Source organism: Melospiza georgiana, chromosome 6 (assembly GCF_028018845.1).
Source record: "Melospiza georgiana isolate bMelGeo1 chromosome 6, bMelGeo1.pri, whole genome shotgun sequence".
In the NCBI taxonomy this organism is placed as follows: Eukaryota; Metazoa; Chordata; class Aves; order Passeriformes; family Passerellidae; genus Melospiza; species Melospiza georgiana.
Genome location: NC_080435.1, coordinates 22,154,820 through 22,168,212, shown reverse-complemented (window position 1 = coordinate 22,168,212; position 13,393 = coordinate 22,154,820). Strand labels below are relative to the sequence as shown.

The 13,393-nt window shown below is 68.4% G+C and overlaps 2 protein-coding genes across 3 annotated transcripts; one reads left to right on the top strand and one right to left on the bottom strand.

The window, feature by feature from the left end:
• Positions 1-145: 145 nt before the first annotated feature.
• LOC131084700 (glycine N-acyltransferase-like protein 3) lies at positions 146-2,557 on the top strand. The gene is made up of 5 exons (XM_058026356.1): positions 146-223; positions 664-771; positions 869-995; positions 1,074-1,191; positions 2,155-2,557. Exons 1-5 carry the CDS (start codon positions 146-148, stop codon positions 2,555-2,557), a joined length of 834 nt encoding a protein of 277 aa, XP_057882339.1.
• A 1,273-nt stretch (positions 2,558-3,830) lies between these two features.
• Positions 3,831-11,189, bottom strand: CLCF1 (cardiotrophin like cytokine factor 1). Of its 2 annotated transcripts, none has more exons than XM_058027001.1 (3): positions 11,075-11,189; positions 4,747-4,913; positions 3,831-4,328 (listed from the first exon to the last, which is right to left on the bottom strand). In XM_058027001.1, exons 1-3 carry the CDS (start codon positions 11,187-11,189, stop codon positions 3,831-3,833), a joined length of 780 nt encoding a protein of 259 aa, XP_057882984.1. The 2 variants fall into 2 exon arrangements, with proteins under 2 accessions (XP_057882984.1, XP_057882986.1); XM_058027003.1 differs by lacking the exon at positions 11,075-11,189 and adding an exon at positions 10,160-10,210.
• Between the last annotated feature and the right edge of the window lie 2,204 nt (positions 11,190-13,393).

Sequence of the window (13,393 nt, the reverse complement as noted above, 5' to 3'; positions counted from 1 at the left end):
CCATCCTGCTGAACACTGGGCACCGGGCCAGCCCCGTGGCCACCTGAGGACGGGTGCCTGGCTGGGACACGCTGGGACATTGCCCCAGTGCCACCAGCTCCCCACGGATCCTCGGTGTCCCCACCTGCCCCACGGTCACGAAGCCATGCAGATCCTGAGGTGCCCAGCCCAGCTGCAGCTCCTGGAGGAGACCCTGAGGAAGAGCCTGCCCACCACCCTGCCGGTGACAGCCACCCCGAGGCTCCCTCTGTCCCCTCTGCCCTGTCCTGCTGGTGACAGTGTCCCTGGGAATCCCTCTGTCCCTCTGTCCCTCCCTCTGTCGGTGGTGAGGACCCTGGGGTCTCCTTTGTCCCCTCACCCTTGTCCTGTCAGTGCTGCTGATTCCTGGGACCCCCCTGTCCCTGTCCCTGTCCTTGTCCCTGTCCCTGTCCCCTGTCCCCTGTCCCCTGCCTTGCCAGTATGAGGACCCTGGGACCCCTCTGCCTCCCCACGTACCCTGGTGGTGACAAGGACCCCTGTGTCCCCTCTCCCCTGCCCTGCTGCAGACAGACACCCTGGGGTCTCTGCTGCTCCCTCTCCCCTGCTAGTGAGGGACCGGAGGGACTCTGGGCACCGTCTGTCCCCTCTGCCCTGTCCTACAGGTGACGATGACCTTCCGTGCAGGTCCTGGGGACAGTGATGACGGTGGCCAGGGGGAACCCGGCCTCCCACGAGGTGCTGGTGGACTCCTGGCCCAATTTCAGCATCGTCCTGACCCGCCTGCGCCCAGAGGTGCTGCCCTGGGTGCTGCCCCTGCCCTGGCAGCAGCACCCCACACCCCAGGGGCCCGGGAACTGGGGTGCCACCCTCAGCTCCATGTCCCTCCCAGGACCACAGGGACCCCAGGGACTACTACACCAACCAGCTCTCCGTGTTCTACCGGGACAAGGGAGCCCTGCAGGCACTGCTGGAGGGCACTGAGGCCCTGACCCGGGAAAGAGCCTTCCAGATTCTGGGTAAGGATGGCACTGGGAGGACACTGGGCTCCTCTACCCTCCTTCTGGGTCCCCTGTCTGGCTGACAGGGTGTCCCAGGGATGCAGGATGGGCTGGACCAGGCCGTGCAGGAGGTGGCCAGTGCCAGGGGCCTGAAGGTGGAGACGATCCAGTACCGGGCGCTGATGAGCCCTGAGCCCCCCCAGCCCCGCAGGCAGTGAGTGAGGGGCACTGGGGGCACAGGGGGCACTGGGCGCACACGGGCACTGAGGGACCAGTCACATCCCTGGGTGGCACATGGAGACCTGTCACATTTCTGGGTAGCACAGGGGGGTCATAGTCACCTCCCTTGGTGCCACAGCAGTCCCCAAGCACATCCCTGACAGGCACAGGGTGACATGAGTGGGATCACTGAGCACACCCCTGGGTGGCACAGGGGTCCCTCAGCACTTGCCTGAGTGGCACAGGGATCACTGGGTGACATGAGAGGGATCACTGAGCACACCTCCGGGTGGCACAGGGGTCCTCAGTCCCTCTCCTGGGTGTTATGAGGGTCTCAGAGTCCATCTCTGGGTGGCACAGGAGTTCCCAATCCCACCCCTAGGGGAAACAAGGGTCCCAAATTCCATCCCTGGGTGGCACAGGGGTCCCTGAGCACTTGCCTGAGTGGCACAGGGATCACTGGGTGACATGAGTGGGATCACTGAGCACATCCTTGGGTGGCACAGGGGTCCCCAGTCCCACTCCTAGGCGTCATGAGGGTTCCAGATTCCATCCCTGGGTGGCACAGGGGGCCTCAATCCCACTCCTGGGTGGTATAAGGGTCCCATATTCCATCCCTGGGTGGCACAGGGGTTCCCAAATCCATCCCTTGGGGAAACCAGGGTCTCATATTCCATCCCTGGGTGGCACAGGGTGCCTCAATCCCACTCCTGGGTGGTAAAAGGGTCCCATATTCCATCCCTGGGTGGCACAGGGGTCCCCAGTCCTACTCCTGGGTGGCATGAGGGTCCCAGATTCCATCTCTGGGTGGCACAGGGGTCCTCAATCCCACTCCTGGCTGGTATTAAGGTCTCATATTCCATCCCTGGGTGGCACAGGGGTTCCCAATCCCACCCCACCTGCCATCCCGGCTGGAACCAGCGTTCAGCATTTCCCCCTCTGCCATGCCCTGTTGCAGGATGCCCCCGGGCCTGCGCCTGGCGCCCGTGTCCCCATCCCACATCTCTCTGCTCAACGCCACGTGGGCACTGGGGGGCAATGCCCGCAGCCGGGCATTCCTGCTGGGGCTGGTGCGGGCGCTGCCCTCCGCCTGCCTGCTGGGCCCGCGGGGCCGCCCGGTGTCCTGGAGCCTGCTGGACGGGCAGGGCTGCCTGCGCCACGGCTACACCGTGCCCGCCTGGCGCGGCCGCGGCCTCACCGGGCTCACGCTGAACGCGCTGGGCCGGGAGCTGCACGCCCGCGGCTTCCCCATCTACTGCGCCGTGCTGCCCCACAACACGGCCTCGCTGCACGCCCTGCAGGCCATCGGCTTCGAGCCCCAGCCCGGAACCTTCCACATGATCCTGGGCACCCCCAAGTAGTGCCCAGGGAAGGGGTGCCAAGGTGGGGAGTGCTTGTCCTCCTACCTGGATCCCCACCCTGTGAGAGAGGGGAACACCCCGATCCCCACACTTGGAGCCCTTCACTCTGATCCCTACTGATGGCACTGATGGGAACAGCCCAAATTCCACACGGAGCCGTGACCGGGGTGCGGCACGGGCGAGGCGGGGGGCTGGAGAAAGGCTTTTATTCGTTCATACAAGAATAGATCTTCTGCAATAAATACCCCAATAAATAAACATCTCCAATAAATAAACACTCATAGACGCACCGGGACAGCGGCCGCGCCCCACGGCCTCGCCCCACCGCCCATCGATGGGCACACATGGGGAGGCGGGGCTTGGTCAGGGGGCGGGGCCTGATGCGGGAGGAGGCGGGGCTTGCTACACAGGCGGGTGGGCGGGGCTTATTGCCGTCTGGGGCGGAGCCTATTGCTCCGGGGGCGTGGCTTGCTGCTGGCTGGGGCGGGGCTTATTCCTATGCTCAGAGGGCGTTGGTCCTTTTTGGGATGGGCGGGGTTTTCACCCACTCTGGAGATTTTAGGGATGGGGACAGGCAGCCTGGGGGTTGGGGACACCATGGAGGGGCATTCGGGAGTCAGGACACCTGTCCCTTAAGACACAACATAGTGACGGGAGGGGCTGCGAGGTGACTGTGGTGGCACTTTGGGGTGAGGAACTCCACCCCTTAAGGCACAGCTGGGTGATGATAAGGACGTGGGGTGGTTTTGGCAGCACTCCAGAGTCAGGAGACAGTTTTGAAGGGACGCTGGTTGTGAAGAGGGGACATGGAGTGGCTTTGGTGGCATTTGGGGTCAGGAGACGCATGCCATACAGCAGAGTGTGGTGACAGAGGGGATGTGAGGTGGCTGTGGTGGGTGGCACTTGGGGTCAGGAGCCCCTCACTTAAGGCACCGTGGTGAAAGTGGGATTGTGAGGTGGCTGTGGGGGCACTTGGGGGTCAGAAACCCTATTTCTGAAAGCACACTGGTGGTGGACAGGGAACATGGGGTGGCCGTGGTGGCACTTGGGGTCAGGAGCCCTGTTCCTTAAGGCACAGTATGATGATGATGATGGAGGGGCTGCAGGGTGGCTGTGGTGACACGTGATGTCAGGAGCCCCATCTTTCAAGGCACTGCCAGGTGATGATGAGGTTGTGGGGTGGTTTGGGGGTTGGAGCCCCATTTCTCAAGGCACACGGGTGGTGGAAGAGGGGACCTGCGTGGCCGTGGTGGCACTGGAGCCCAGCAGGTGCTCAGAACCCCCTCGCCTCCAGCCGCAGGGTGACCACAGCGGGCGGCACCTTCTTCTTGAGGCGGTTGAAGTCCTTGGCCGAGCGCCAGAGCCAGGTCTGCAGCTCCTTCAGCAGCCAGAAATCATCCATCTTCTTCAGGAAGTCATTGGGGGCGGCGTGCGCACCGGGGGGCCCGGCGGGCGGCGCGGCGGGCCCGGCGGGCAGCGGGTACCCCAGCGAGGACATGACGCCGCCGATGCTGAGCACCAGCCCCTGCAGGCTGGCGCAGAAGTGGGCGAGGCGGTGGCGCAGCTCGGCCGTGCCCACCTGCCCGTCCAGCAGCCGCAGGTAGCAGAGCAGGCGGCTGTAGGCCCGGTAGTTGGCGGCCAGGCGCGCGTTGTCCGTCAGGCCCCGCCACAGGTCCAGGTCCACGGTGGCGCTGGGCACGCGTGGCTCGGCGCGCACCAGCCGCGGCGGGTTGAAGTCGGGCTCATTGAACGGGGGGCCCAGGTAGTTCAGCTGGAAGGGAACGGGGGGACAGGGGTCAGGGATACAAATCCACGCCGTGCCCAGCTCCACGTCCCGCTCATCCCGCTCATCGCGGCTCTCCCTTCTCCCGTCACGTCCCCCTCGTGCCCTGCCCCAGCCGGAGGTTCCAGCGCGGCCCGGGCGGTGCCACCGTCACCGCTTGGCACCGAACGCGCCGGGCCCGCCGAGGGCACGTCAGGGCAGGGACGGGGAACCTCCGGGTGAGTCGGCGACGCCGGCGGGGAGGGAGAGGCGGATGCCCGCGCCCATGACGGAATCACGGGCCGAGGGGAGGGTGCCCGGGAGCCGCCCTGCGCCCGGGGGGCGATGAGGCATTTCCGCGCCCTCCGGCGTGGGAGCAGCTGGGCACGGGGTGGATATCCCGGGGGGTGCCGCGTCAGGGACTCACGTAGGTGCCGGCGAGGGTGCGGAGCTGGTGCTCCAGGTAGCGGGTCAGGTCGTACGTCTGCTGGATGGACTGGCCGGCGCCCAGCTCCTCGGAGCAGTTCAGCGCCGGCAGCGCCGGCAGGTTGCAAAGCGCGGCGCACAGGAAGGTGAAGATCCCCCAAGAATCACCTGTGGGAGACACACAGCGCCTCAGGGCGGGTGACAGGGACGCTCCGTCTCCGTGTGTGCGGCGCTGAGCCTGCAGAGTATCCCCGAGTCACCGGTCTGAACCCGGGGAAACTGAGGCACGGAGGAGGGGAGGGTGGGATCCCCCTCACCTCACCAGCCCCCGGAGCAGCAGGAACCCCCCATCTCAGCGCGGTGACCCCCGGCTCCCCTCGGAGCGCTCCCGCCCGCGGCTGCACCAACAATCCTTTATATGGTCTGGAGCAGCGCGGCCGCGGCATTCCCGCCGGGACACACGCCTGGGATATATTTGGGCACCGCCAACGCCGGAGCGGCCCGGGCACCCAGCGGGGACCCCCGCCGAGGGGCCACCGGGAATATGGGGGGGAGGGGGTTGGGAAGCGGCTCCTCGGAGCGGCCGGGGCGCGGGGTGACCTTTGCGGAGGCACCGGAAAGCGCCGGCGGGGTCCCCGTCATCACCGGCCTGACGTCAGGGCGGCCCCGGAGCGCGGCCGGCGGCTCCGCAAAGGTCACGGCCCGCGGCCAGCACGCTGCGGCCAGCTGGCACCCCCGGCTCGCCACAGCCGGCCTTCCCGGCAGCGCTTCCCGGGAAAGCCCGGCCGCTGGCACGGCTCGGCACCGCGGGGCTCCCGCTGCGGGCAGCCCCCCGCGCCCCGCGCGTCACCGCTCCCCGTCACCGGCCCCGGGTGACGCACGGGGGCCCTCGGGGACACCCCGGCTCCGGCCACAGCGGCATCACCGCCCTGGGTGTCCTGCGAACCGCAAACCTCGCTGTGGGGGATGCGAGTCAAAGGGTGTGCAGGGCACTCCCACACCTGGGATACACACCAGAGGTGTGCAGGGCACTGTCACACCTGGGATGCACACCAGAGGTGTGCAGGGCACTGTCACACCTGGGATGCACACCAGAGGTGTGCAGGACGCTCGTGACACCTCTGGGATGCGTCCAGGGCACACCTGGGATGCACCTGATGTGTGTGCATCACACAGGCGTGGGGGCACTTTCCAGACGTGTGACACCATGCAGTGTGACACCGTGCACACGTGTGACACACCACACGCATGAGACACCGCCCAGGTGTGTCATCTCCCACACGGGCCCGTGACACGTGTGGCACTCACAGGACATGCCGGGCGAGCATGCAGCGTGCTGTGCACGTACCCCATCGGGGGGGACACACTGTTACGTGCCACCCACATGTGACACGCCGTGCACACACCACACCACACCGTGCTGTGACGCCCCACATGGCGCCACGTGCCCCCGTGTCCCCCGTGCGTGCATCCCGGTGTGTCCCGGTGTGTCCCGGTGCCTCCCGGTGCACGGAGCGTGCGGCCGGCTCCCCGTGCGTGCGAGCGTGGGCCGGGGGGGGCGGGGGGGCCGCGGTGACTCACAGCACACAGAACCCCCCCCCGGTGTTTGCTTTGGCCGGACCCTCGCCCGCCGCCGGCTCCGGTTTCCAGGCGGGATTTACACCCGCCCCGGCCTGGCCGGTGCCAAACCAAACACAGCCGGGGAGCGGGATGGGGGGGATGGCAGGGATGGGAGATTGGGATGCAGCCCTGGTGGATCCCGGGCAGGTGGCCCGGACACAAGGATGAGGATGATGATGATGGAGGTGGGTGTCTGAGCGGTGGGAATGGTGGGATGCACAGAATGGATGGCGCTGAGCAGTGGTGCTCATGACACAGTGACAAGGGCACAAGTGATCCTGGCACAGCTGTGACAGTGACTGGGGCACAGCACTGACGGTAACCATGACACACATGACACAGCAGTGACAGTGACACTGCACGTTAATGACGGTGGCCATGGCACAGCAATGACAGTGACCGTGGCACGGCACAGACGGTGGCCATGACACAGCAGTGACAGTGACCGGGGCACAGCAGTGACAATGACCGGGGCACAGCAGCGGCGATAACAGTGGCACAGCAGTGACGGTGACTGTGGCCCAGCAGTGACAATGGCCCAGCCACAGCCGGTGCCCCCGCTGTCCCCTGCCCACCCTGTCCCCGCGGCTGGCGCCGGGCACCCACCGGCACAGACAGTGGAGGAGGGAGGCTCCAGCCGGCACAGCTGGATCCCGGTGACGTCGGAGAGGAAGAGCCCGAGGGTTTCAAAACCGGCCCTGGAGCGCGGCCAGGATGCTCCCAGCCCACGTAAGCAGCTCATGGCGTGCCTGCCCGGGGTCACCCGCTGGGCCCTGGGGACACCCGAGCAGCCGGGGTGACGGGGGGCCAGGGCAGCGGGCACCCCCTGCTCTGCCAGCACACCCAACAGGACACACCGGCGGTGCCACGGACGCCCACCGCACACGTGGCAGCGGGGACGCGGCTCGCCCCCTTTGGGGTGACACCGGGGACCCCCGGCCTGCCACCCGCCCGGCAGCGCAGGCAGCGGCGCTGGCCAGACCTCCCGGCCCGCGGCCGAGGCAGGAATTCGGCCAGGGAGACGGTGAGCTGTTCGCCGGGCATGCTGTGGGCAGAGCCGCCAGGGCTGCGCGACCACAGAGCCGCTTTCCCGAAAGCCGGGCGGCGGGGGCGGCGGCGGGAAGGGGAGACCCCCCGGCCCCGGAGCCCCCGGCCCAGGACGGGGCCGAGGCGGCCCCAGCGCCGCGGCGGGAGCTGCCCTGTATCTGATGGGCCGGCGGCCAGCAGAGCCCCGAACAGCCCGCAGCCCCGCTCCTGGGGCCAGCACGGGAGGTCTGGCGGTGGCCAGGCATGGCTGTGGCACAGAGGACAAAGCAGCCCTGTCCCCGCTACCCCAGCCATTGTCCTGGCCACCAACGGGCACCGCTTAACCCTTCACAGCGGTTTCCCAGCCCAGTGTGGCCGGCAGCTCCGAGGGGCCTGGAGTGGGTGACACTCATGGACAGCGGCCTCTGTGTCCCCACACTGCTGGCATTTAACCCCGCCGTGTCTGGGGAGGTGACACCACAGCACAGCAGTGTCCCTGTGGAGCTGGCACGGTGGGGACACGGGGATGCTCACCTTCCACACCCAGATACCACAGACACGGCATTCCCCAAGCTCCAACAGGAAGAACACGTATGCCCTTGCTCCCCAACAGCACCCACGGCCACCGCAGCGGGGTCCCCATCCCATCCATCCCATCCCATCCCATCCTATACATCCCATCCCATCCCATCCCATCCAATCCATCCCATCCCATCCCATCCCATCCCATCCCATCCCATCCCATCCCATCCCATCCAATCCATCCCATCCTATACATCCCATCCCATCCCATCCATCCCATCCCATCCCATCCCATCCATCCATGGCAAAGCTGCCGTGCCAGGGTGGGTGGTGGCGCGGGGGGCTCAGGCCCCGCATCCCCCCCGGTGCGGGCCGTGCCTGCTCTCGCTCGCTCGCGGCGCTGAGTGTTTACATCCTGTCTCCTCCGTGTGTTTATAAATGCGGCCGCGCACGGGAGACTCCAGCGAGGCCGTAATTAGCTGGGCCTGGATTTCCCATCCAGCTCTGGCTCCAGCCAGCGGCACCATGGAAACACCCCCAGCGGCGAGGGGGGCGCAGGCCCCTAATCCCAACCAGACCCCGCTGCCCCACACGCATGCCCCGAGAGGCACCTCCATCCCTTCCTGCCGCTCCCAGAGCGGGTCACGGAGCCACAGAGCCCTCCAGGGGCATTCTGGGGGCTCACCAGCACAGAGCCAGGCTCCAGCGGGGCAGGGGACACCCGGTGCCAGCCCACGTGGCACCGCAGAGCTGTGGGTGACATGCCCCGGCACCTCCGGCCCCGCTGGCACTGCTGGCATCGCCTGACACGGGGACACCGCCTGCCTGGCCGGCTCAGTGTGGCACCAGCGCTCCGGTGGGCACGGCCATGCCCTGATGTCCCCACAGCACCCTGCTGAGGCCTGGGACGCCTCCGTCACCCACAGGCCACGTGCCACACGCAGCCACAGCGCTGCCGGGCCAGCCGCTTCCCAGATATCCCAGATTTCCCAGCCAGCCCATGCAGGAACGCATCCCCACCAGCCTGCCCTCGCTGGGACGGCGGTGCTGGCACGGTGGCACCGGGACGCCGGCGCTGCAGCCCCGGGGAGCGCGGGGGGATGATTTATGGGGCTCGGTGCCACTTAGCAGGGCATAAATCTCCCCCCAGCGCGGCCCTGTAAGCAGAGCCCTCCGCATTTCCCTGCGGAGCCTGCGCCTAATGCAGCCCAGATGTGCGGCCGCCACCGTGCCCTCGCACCGCCCGCTAAACAGGGACACCGGGGATGCCGAGAGTCCCGACGCCGCCCGGCTGGGGATGTCCCGGAACGGGAACGGGGTCCCGCCGGCCGAGCTCCGGCGCTGCGGCTCCTCCTCGGCGTCCCCTTCCCCGCCCGTCCCCGCAGGCCTCGGCACCGGCCGTGCCACCGGTCCGGCCACGTCCGCCGGGCCCGGCGGCGGCGGGAAGGGGGAGAGGAAGGGGCGAGGGAGGGCGACGGAGCCGCCGGGGATCCCGGCCTCGCTTTTCCGGTTCCCCGGCGCTCGCCCCGCCGTGCCCGTCCTGCGTCACGGCGGCACCGCGGGAGCCGGAGCCGAACCCGGCGGCGGCCTCGTGCTGCCCCGGCCCCGGTCCTGCCGCCCGGGACCCCGGCGAGCCTGGCGGCGCCCACACTTTGACCTTTTAAGGGTGTTTTCCAGCATTTTCCGGGCGAGCAGCCCCCGGTGCCGGTGTGCCGCCAGGCCGGCCGGCCCCGCTGCTGCCCCGGGGGTGCCGGTGGCCGCCGGGGCCGAGGGAACAAAGCCGTCCCCTCCCCGGCACCCCAACCCCGCCGCCGCGTCCCGCAGGAACGACGCCGGCTCCAGCGGCGGATCCCGTGTCAAGCCCCGAAATGCAGCCCCGGGCAGGAAAACTAACTCTTGCAGCCCCCCATAAATCCCACCGACTTTCCTTTTCCTCCCCTCTGTCGGTCCCGGGGTTTAATTCTCCGTGCTCAGCGGCGGTTCCCTCCCTGGTAATCACAAACATGCATGGAAAAGAGGGAACGAGAGAAAGGGGGGAAAAAAAGAGAAAAAAAAAAAAAAAAAAAGAAACAACAACCCAACCTAGAGAGGGGAAAGTCTTAAATCAATCCCAAAGCCAGACAGACGTTTTAATCACATCAAATTAAAATCAGCAGTCGGTTTGGAAAGGGGGAAAAAACTGCCGGCAGATGCAGGCAGGGGAGTTGGGGCAGCCCCCCGCCCCGCACCCAGCGCCGCGGGCTTACCTGAGAGCTCCCCGGTTACATTTAGCATAGTCGGGGCGCAGGGGGATTTTGGGGGGCTCGGCTCTTGCTCGGCTCCCCGAGCCCGCCCGCTCGCCTCAGCCCTGGCTCGCTGCTTCGCTCGCGCTCAGGGTTGGGTGGTGGTTTTTTTTTTTTTTTTTTTTGGGTTGGTTTCTGGCTTTCCTTTTTTTTTTTTTTTCTTTTTTTTTTTTTTCCCTCGGTCTCTATTTGTTTTGGTTTGGGCTCGCTCGGGTGTTAGGTGGAAAAAAAAAAAAAAGAAAAAAGCGGGGCGGGTTGGGTGGGTTTTTGGGGTGTGGAGGGCTCGCGCCGCGCTCCGGCTGCCTCGCTCGCCGCCGTTCCCCCCTTCCACCTCCCTTGATTTGCTCTTTTGATTGGGGTCCAGGAATGCAGGAATAAAAAAAAAAAAAAAAGAAAAAGGAAAAAAAACTGGAGCTCGCATCCACCCTCTCCAAGCTGCTGCCTCCTTCTTTCCTCTTTTTTTTTTTTTTTTTTTTTTCCAATTCAAGTGTTAAGCAGAACCAGGTTGCTTTCAAGAATGTATTTGATGCAATTGTACACAAGAGCGGGCTCCATTCATTCCCTCCCTCTCCCCCCCGGCCCCGGCTTCATCCCCCCTTTCCCCATCCCCATCCCGGGCTCGCGGCACCGGGCAGAGGTGGGGAGGCTGGAGCCGAGCCCCGGCGCTGCGGAAGGCGGAGGGGAGGGAAGGGAAGAGGGGGGTCCCCCGGGGTGCCGCTGGCCGGCTGGGAAGGGGGGGACCCCCGCTTTCTGCCTCGCTGCGCCCCCGGTGCGCTTCTGGCTCCCGCCCGGCTTTTGTTAAAGTGGCAGCGGCGGGGCCGGTGCGGGGCCGGTGCGGGGCCGGTGCGGGGCCGGTGCGGGGCCGGGGGGGTCTCCTACCTGCTCTCAGCTCCATGCGGGACGGGCGCGGGGCCGGGGCGCTGCGTGCGTGCTCTGGGCTCCCCGGGCGGGCAGGCAGCGGTCCCGCACACCGGCCCGGGACTGCGGCTCCCATTTGCCGCTCCGAGCCCTCTCGCCTCTCCTCCTCCCCGCGCACAGAGCCGAGAGCCCGGTCCCGGGGGGAGCACGGGGGGGACGGGACGGAGGGGGGGTCCGGGGAGGGGAGGACGGGGGGGGACGGGGCGAGGTGCGGCGGAGCGGCTCCTCTGGCGGGGCCGGGGCCGGGGGGGGCGTGGGGTGCCAGCCTGCCCCCCCTTCCTTCCCCCCCCGGGGCAGCGGGGAGGAGCGGCGGAGGGATGGGGCCGGCCGGTGCGGGAAGGGTGGCGGCGGGGCGGGGAGGGGGGGGGGGTCCTCGGCTCCTCGCTGGCACGGCCAGCCCCCTCCCCTCCGGCCGAGAGAGGGGGTCCGGGGCCCGCGGACCCCCCCCGGCTCGGGGAGCCGCAGCGCGGCGGGCGCTGCCCCGCCGGGACGGCGGCAGGTGAGCGGCGGAGCGGGGGGAGCGCGGCGGGGTCCCGGCGGCACAACCGGAGCCCCCCGGAGCGGCGGCGGCGGCTCAGCCCCGGGGGACCCTCCGTCCCGAGGGGGGGCTTCGCTTCTCCCCGCGGCCCCGGGCCCCCCCAGCCCCTTCCCTCTGGTGCCGGAGCCGCTTTCTTCCCGGTTATCCTCCCCCGTTAGGACAATCCCCGTCCCGACGCCCGCGGGGCCCTTGGCAATGACCGCGGCGCTGCCCGCAGCCCACCGGGGGTGAGCGGGGTGGGCTGGGGGGGCGTGGGGAGACCCCCAGGGCCGAGCGGAGCCGCCACCGGAGGGGAGGGGGGCGACCCGACAGCCGGAACCCCCCGTCCCTTCCCCTCGTGCCCCTCGTCCATGAGTGGGTGCTGCCGCGGGGCTCTCTCGGCGGGGAGAGGAACGTCCTGGCTCCCCCCAAAAAAAGCTTTGTTTAAAACAAAGGCGCTGGGAGCGCCGGGAAGGGCCGGGAGGTAACAGGCGGATTCGCTTCCACTCCAGACCCCGGCCCCGGCCAGGTCCGAGCCCTCCCGGCTGCCATCGCATCCTCCCGGCTTTCCGCGGGACGCGGGGTGCACAGCAGGACCCTCTGTCCCCAAGCCCACCGGGACACTGGGTGCTGAAGTCATTAGCAGCAGTTTGGGGACCCCCCGTAGGGACAAACCGCACACGGACGCGCTGCTGGCTGATTTATGGCTCGGGAAGTGCGGATTTGGTGTTGAATCCATGAGGACGCGCCCAACAGACATGTCAGGGGTGGCGAGGGGGGCTCTGGATCCCCTCCCCCGGGTGAATGGGGGACGCCCCGCAGCCCCGGGGATCCGGAGGGGCTGCGGCGGTGCCGGACGGAGCTGCCCAAAGGATCCGCGGCTGGGGGGAGCCCCGGCCCGGCGCCCCGGCAGCGTGTCTGGGGGGGTCCGCTCGGCGTGGGGCCGGCCCCTCGCCCCCCCAGCCGCAGGGCAGCGTATCTGGTTTCCCCCCCGAGCCAGCAGATCCCGCCAGCAGCGCTGGAGCAGTTGGGAAAAGCCGCCGGGCCGTCCCCGGGGGTCTGCAGGCTGCCGAGCCGCGGGGCTGCCGAGCCGCCTTCCCCCCTCCCCAAAGCCAGCGCTGCGCCCGGGGCTGCGGGGCTTTCCGGCTGCCACGGCTCCCGCTGGGCCCACACCTGAGACAGGAGAGCAGCAGGAGGAGGAGGGAGCCCGGCCCGGCAGATGCAGCTCCCGAGCCGCTCTCCCTGTGCCAGCCAGCGGTGCCAGGAGGGAGCCCCGGCCCCGGGACAAAGCGGGCACGGGGCACGGGCAGGTCAAGGCGCTGCGAAGCTTCATCCTCACATCCTGTTCCTCCTCCTCCTCCTCATCGCCCGGAGTGGGTGAGGCCGTGCCCGCCCTGCCCTCGGGGCCGTCACCGGGCAGCTGAGCTCACCTCCGGCCTCCCAGCGCTGCCCTTGGCGGCCGGAGGAGGGAGGGAGGGATGGGGCTGCCCGAACCCCGAAACCCCGGCTGCAGCCCCGGAGCGGGGCTCGGGCTGAGAGCCTCGGGCAGCGCCCGGCTCCGTGGGGACAGCGCTGGGGCGCGGGCAGGGGCACGGAGCGGCCATCCGGCTCGGCGTGTCCCCTCCTGCCGGGCTGGCAGCGGCAGCCCAGCTGTGGCCGTCTGTCTCGCCGAGCCGCTGCCCGGGCGAGGGCGCCGTGCCATGTGCCGGGAAGGGAGCCGGAGGAGCGGGAAGGAGCCGGGACACGGCCCCGAGCCCGCCGGG

Bases quoted from the DNA above. Each gene is read 5' to 3' on its own strand.
- CLCF1 (XM_058027001.1), bottom strand. From the start codon at position 11,189: ATGGGAGCCGCAGTCCCGGGCCGGTGTGCGGGACCGCTGCCTGCCCGC. The intron at 4,914-11,074 runs GTAGGAGACCCC...TGTCTCCCACAG, and splicing joins CCGCATGGAGCTGAGAGCAG to GTGATTCTTGGGGGATCTTC. The intron at 4,329-4,746 runs GTGAGTCCCTGA...GTTCCCTTCCAG, and splicing joins GCACCCTCGCCGGCACCTAC to CTGAACTACCTGGGCCCCCC.
- LOC131084700 (XM_058026356.1), top strand. From the start codon at position 146: ATGCAGATCCTGAGGTGCCCAGCCCAGCTGCAGCTCCTGGAGGAGACC. The intron at 772-868 runs GTGCTGCCCTGG...TGTCCCTCCCAG, and splicing joins TGACCCGCCTGCGCCCAGAG to GACCACAGGGACCCCAGGGA. The intron at 996-1,073 runs GTAAGGATGGCA...AGGGTGTCCCAG, and splicing joins AAGAGCCTTCCAGATTCTGG to GGATGCAGGATGGGCTGGAC.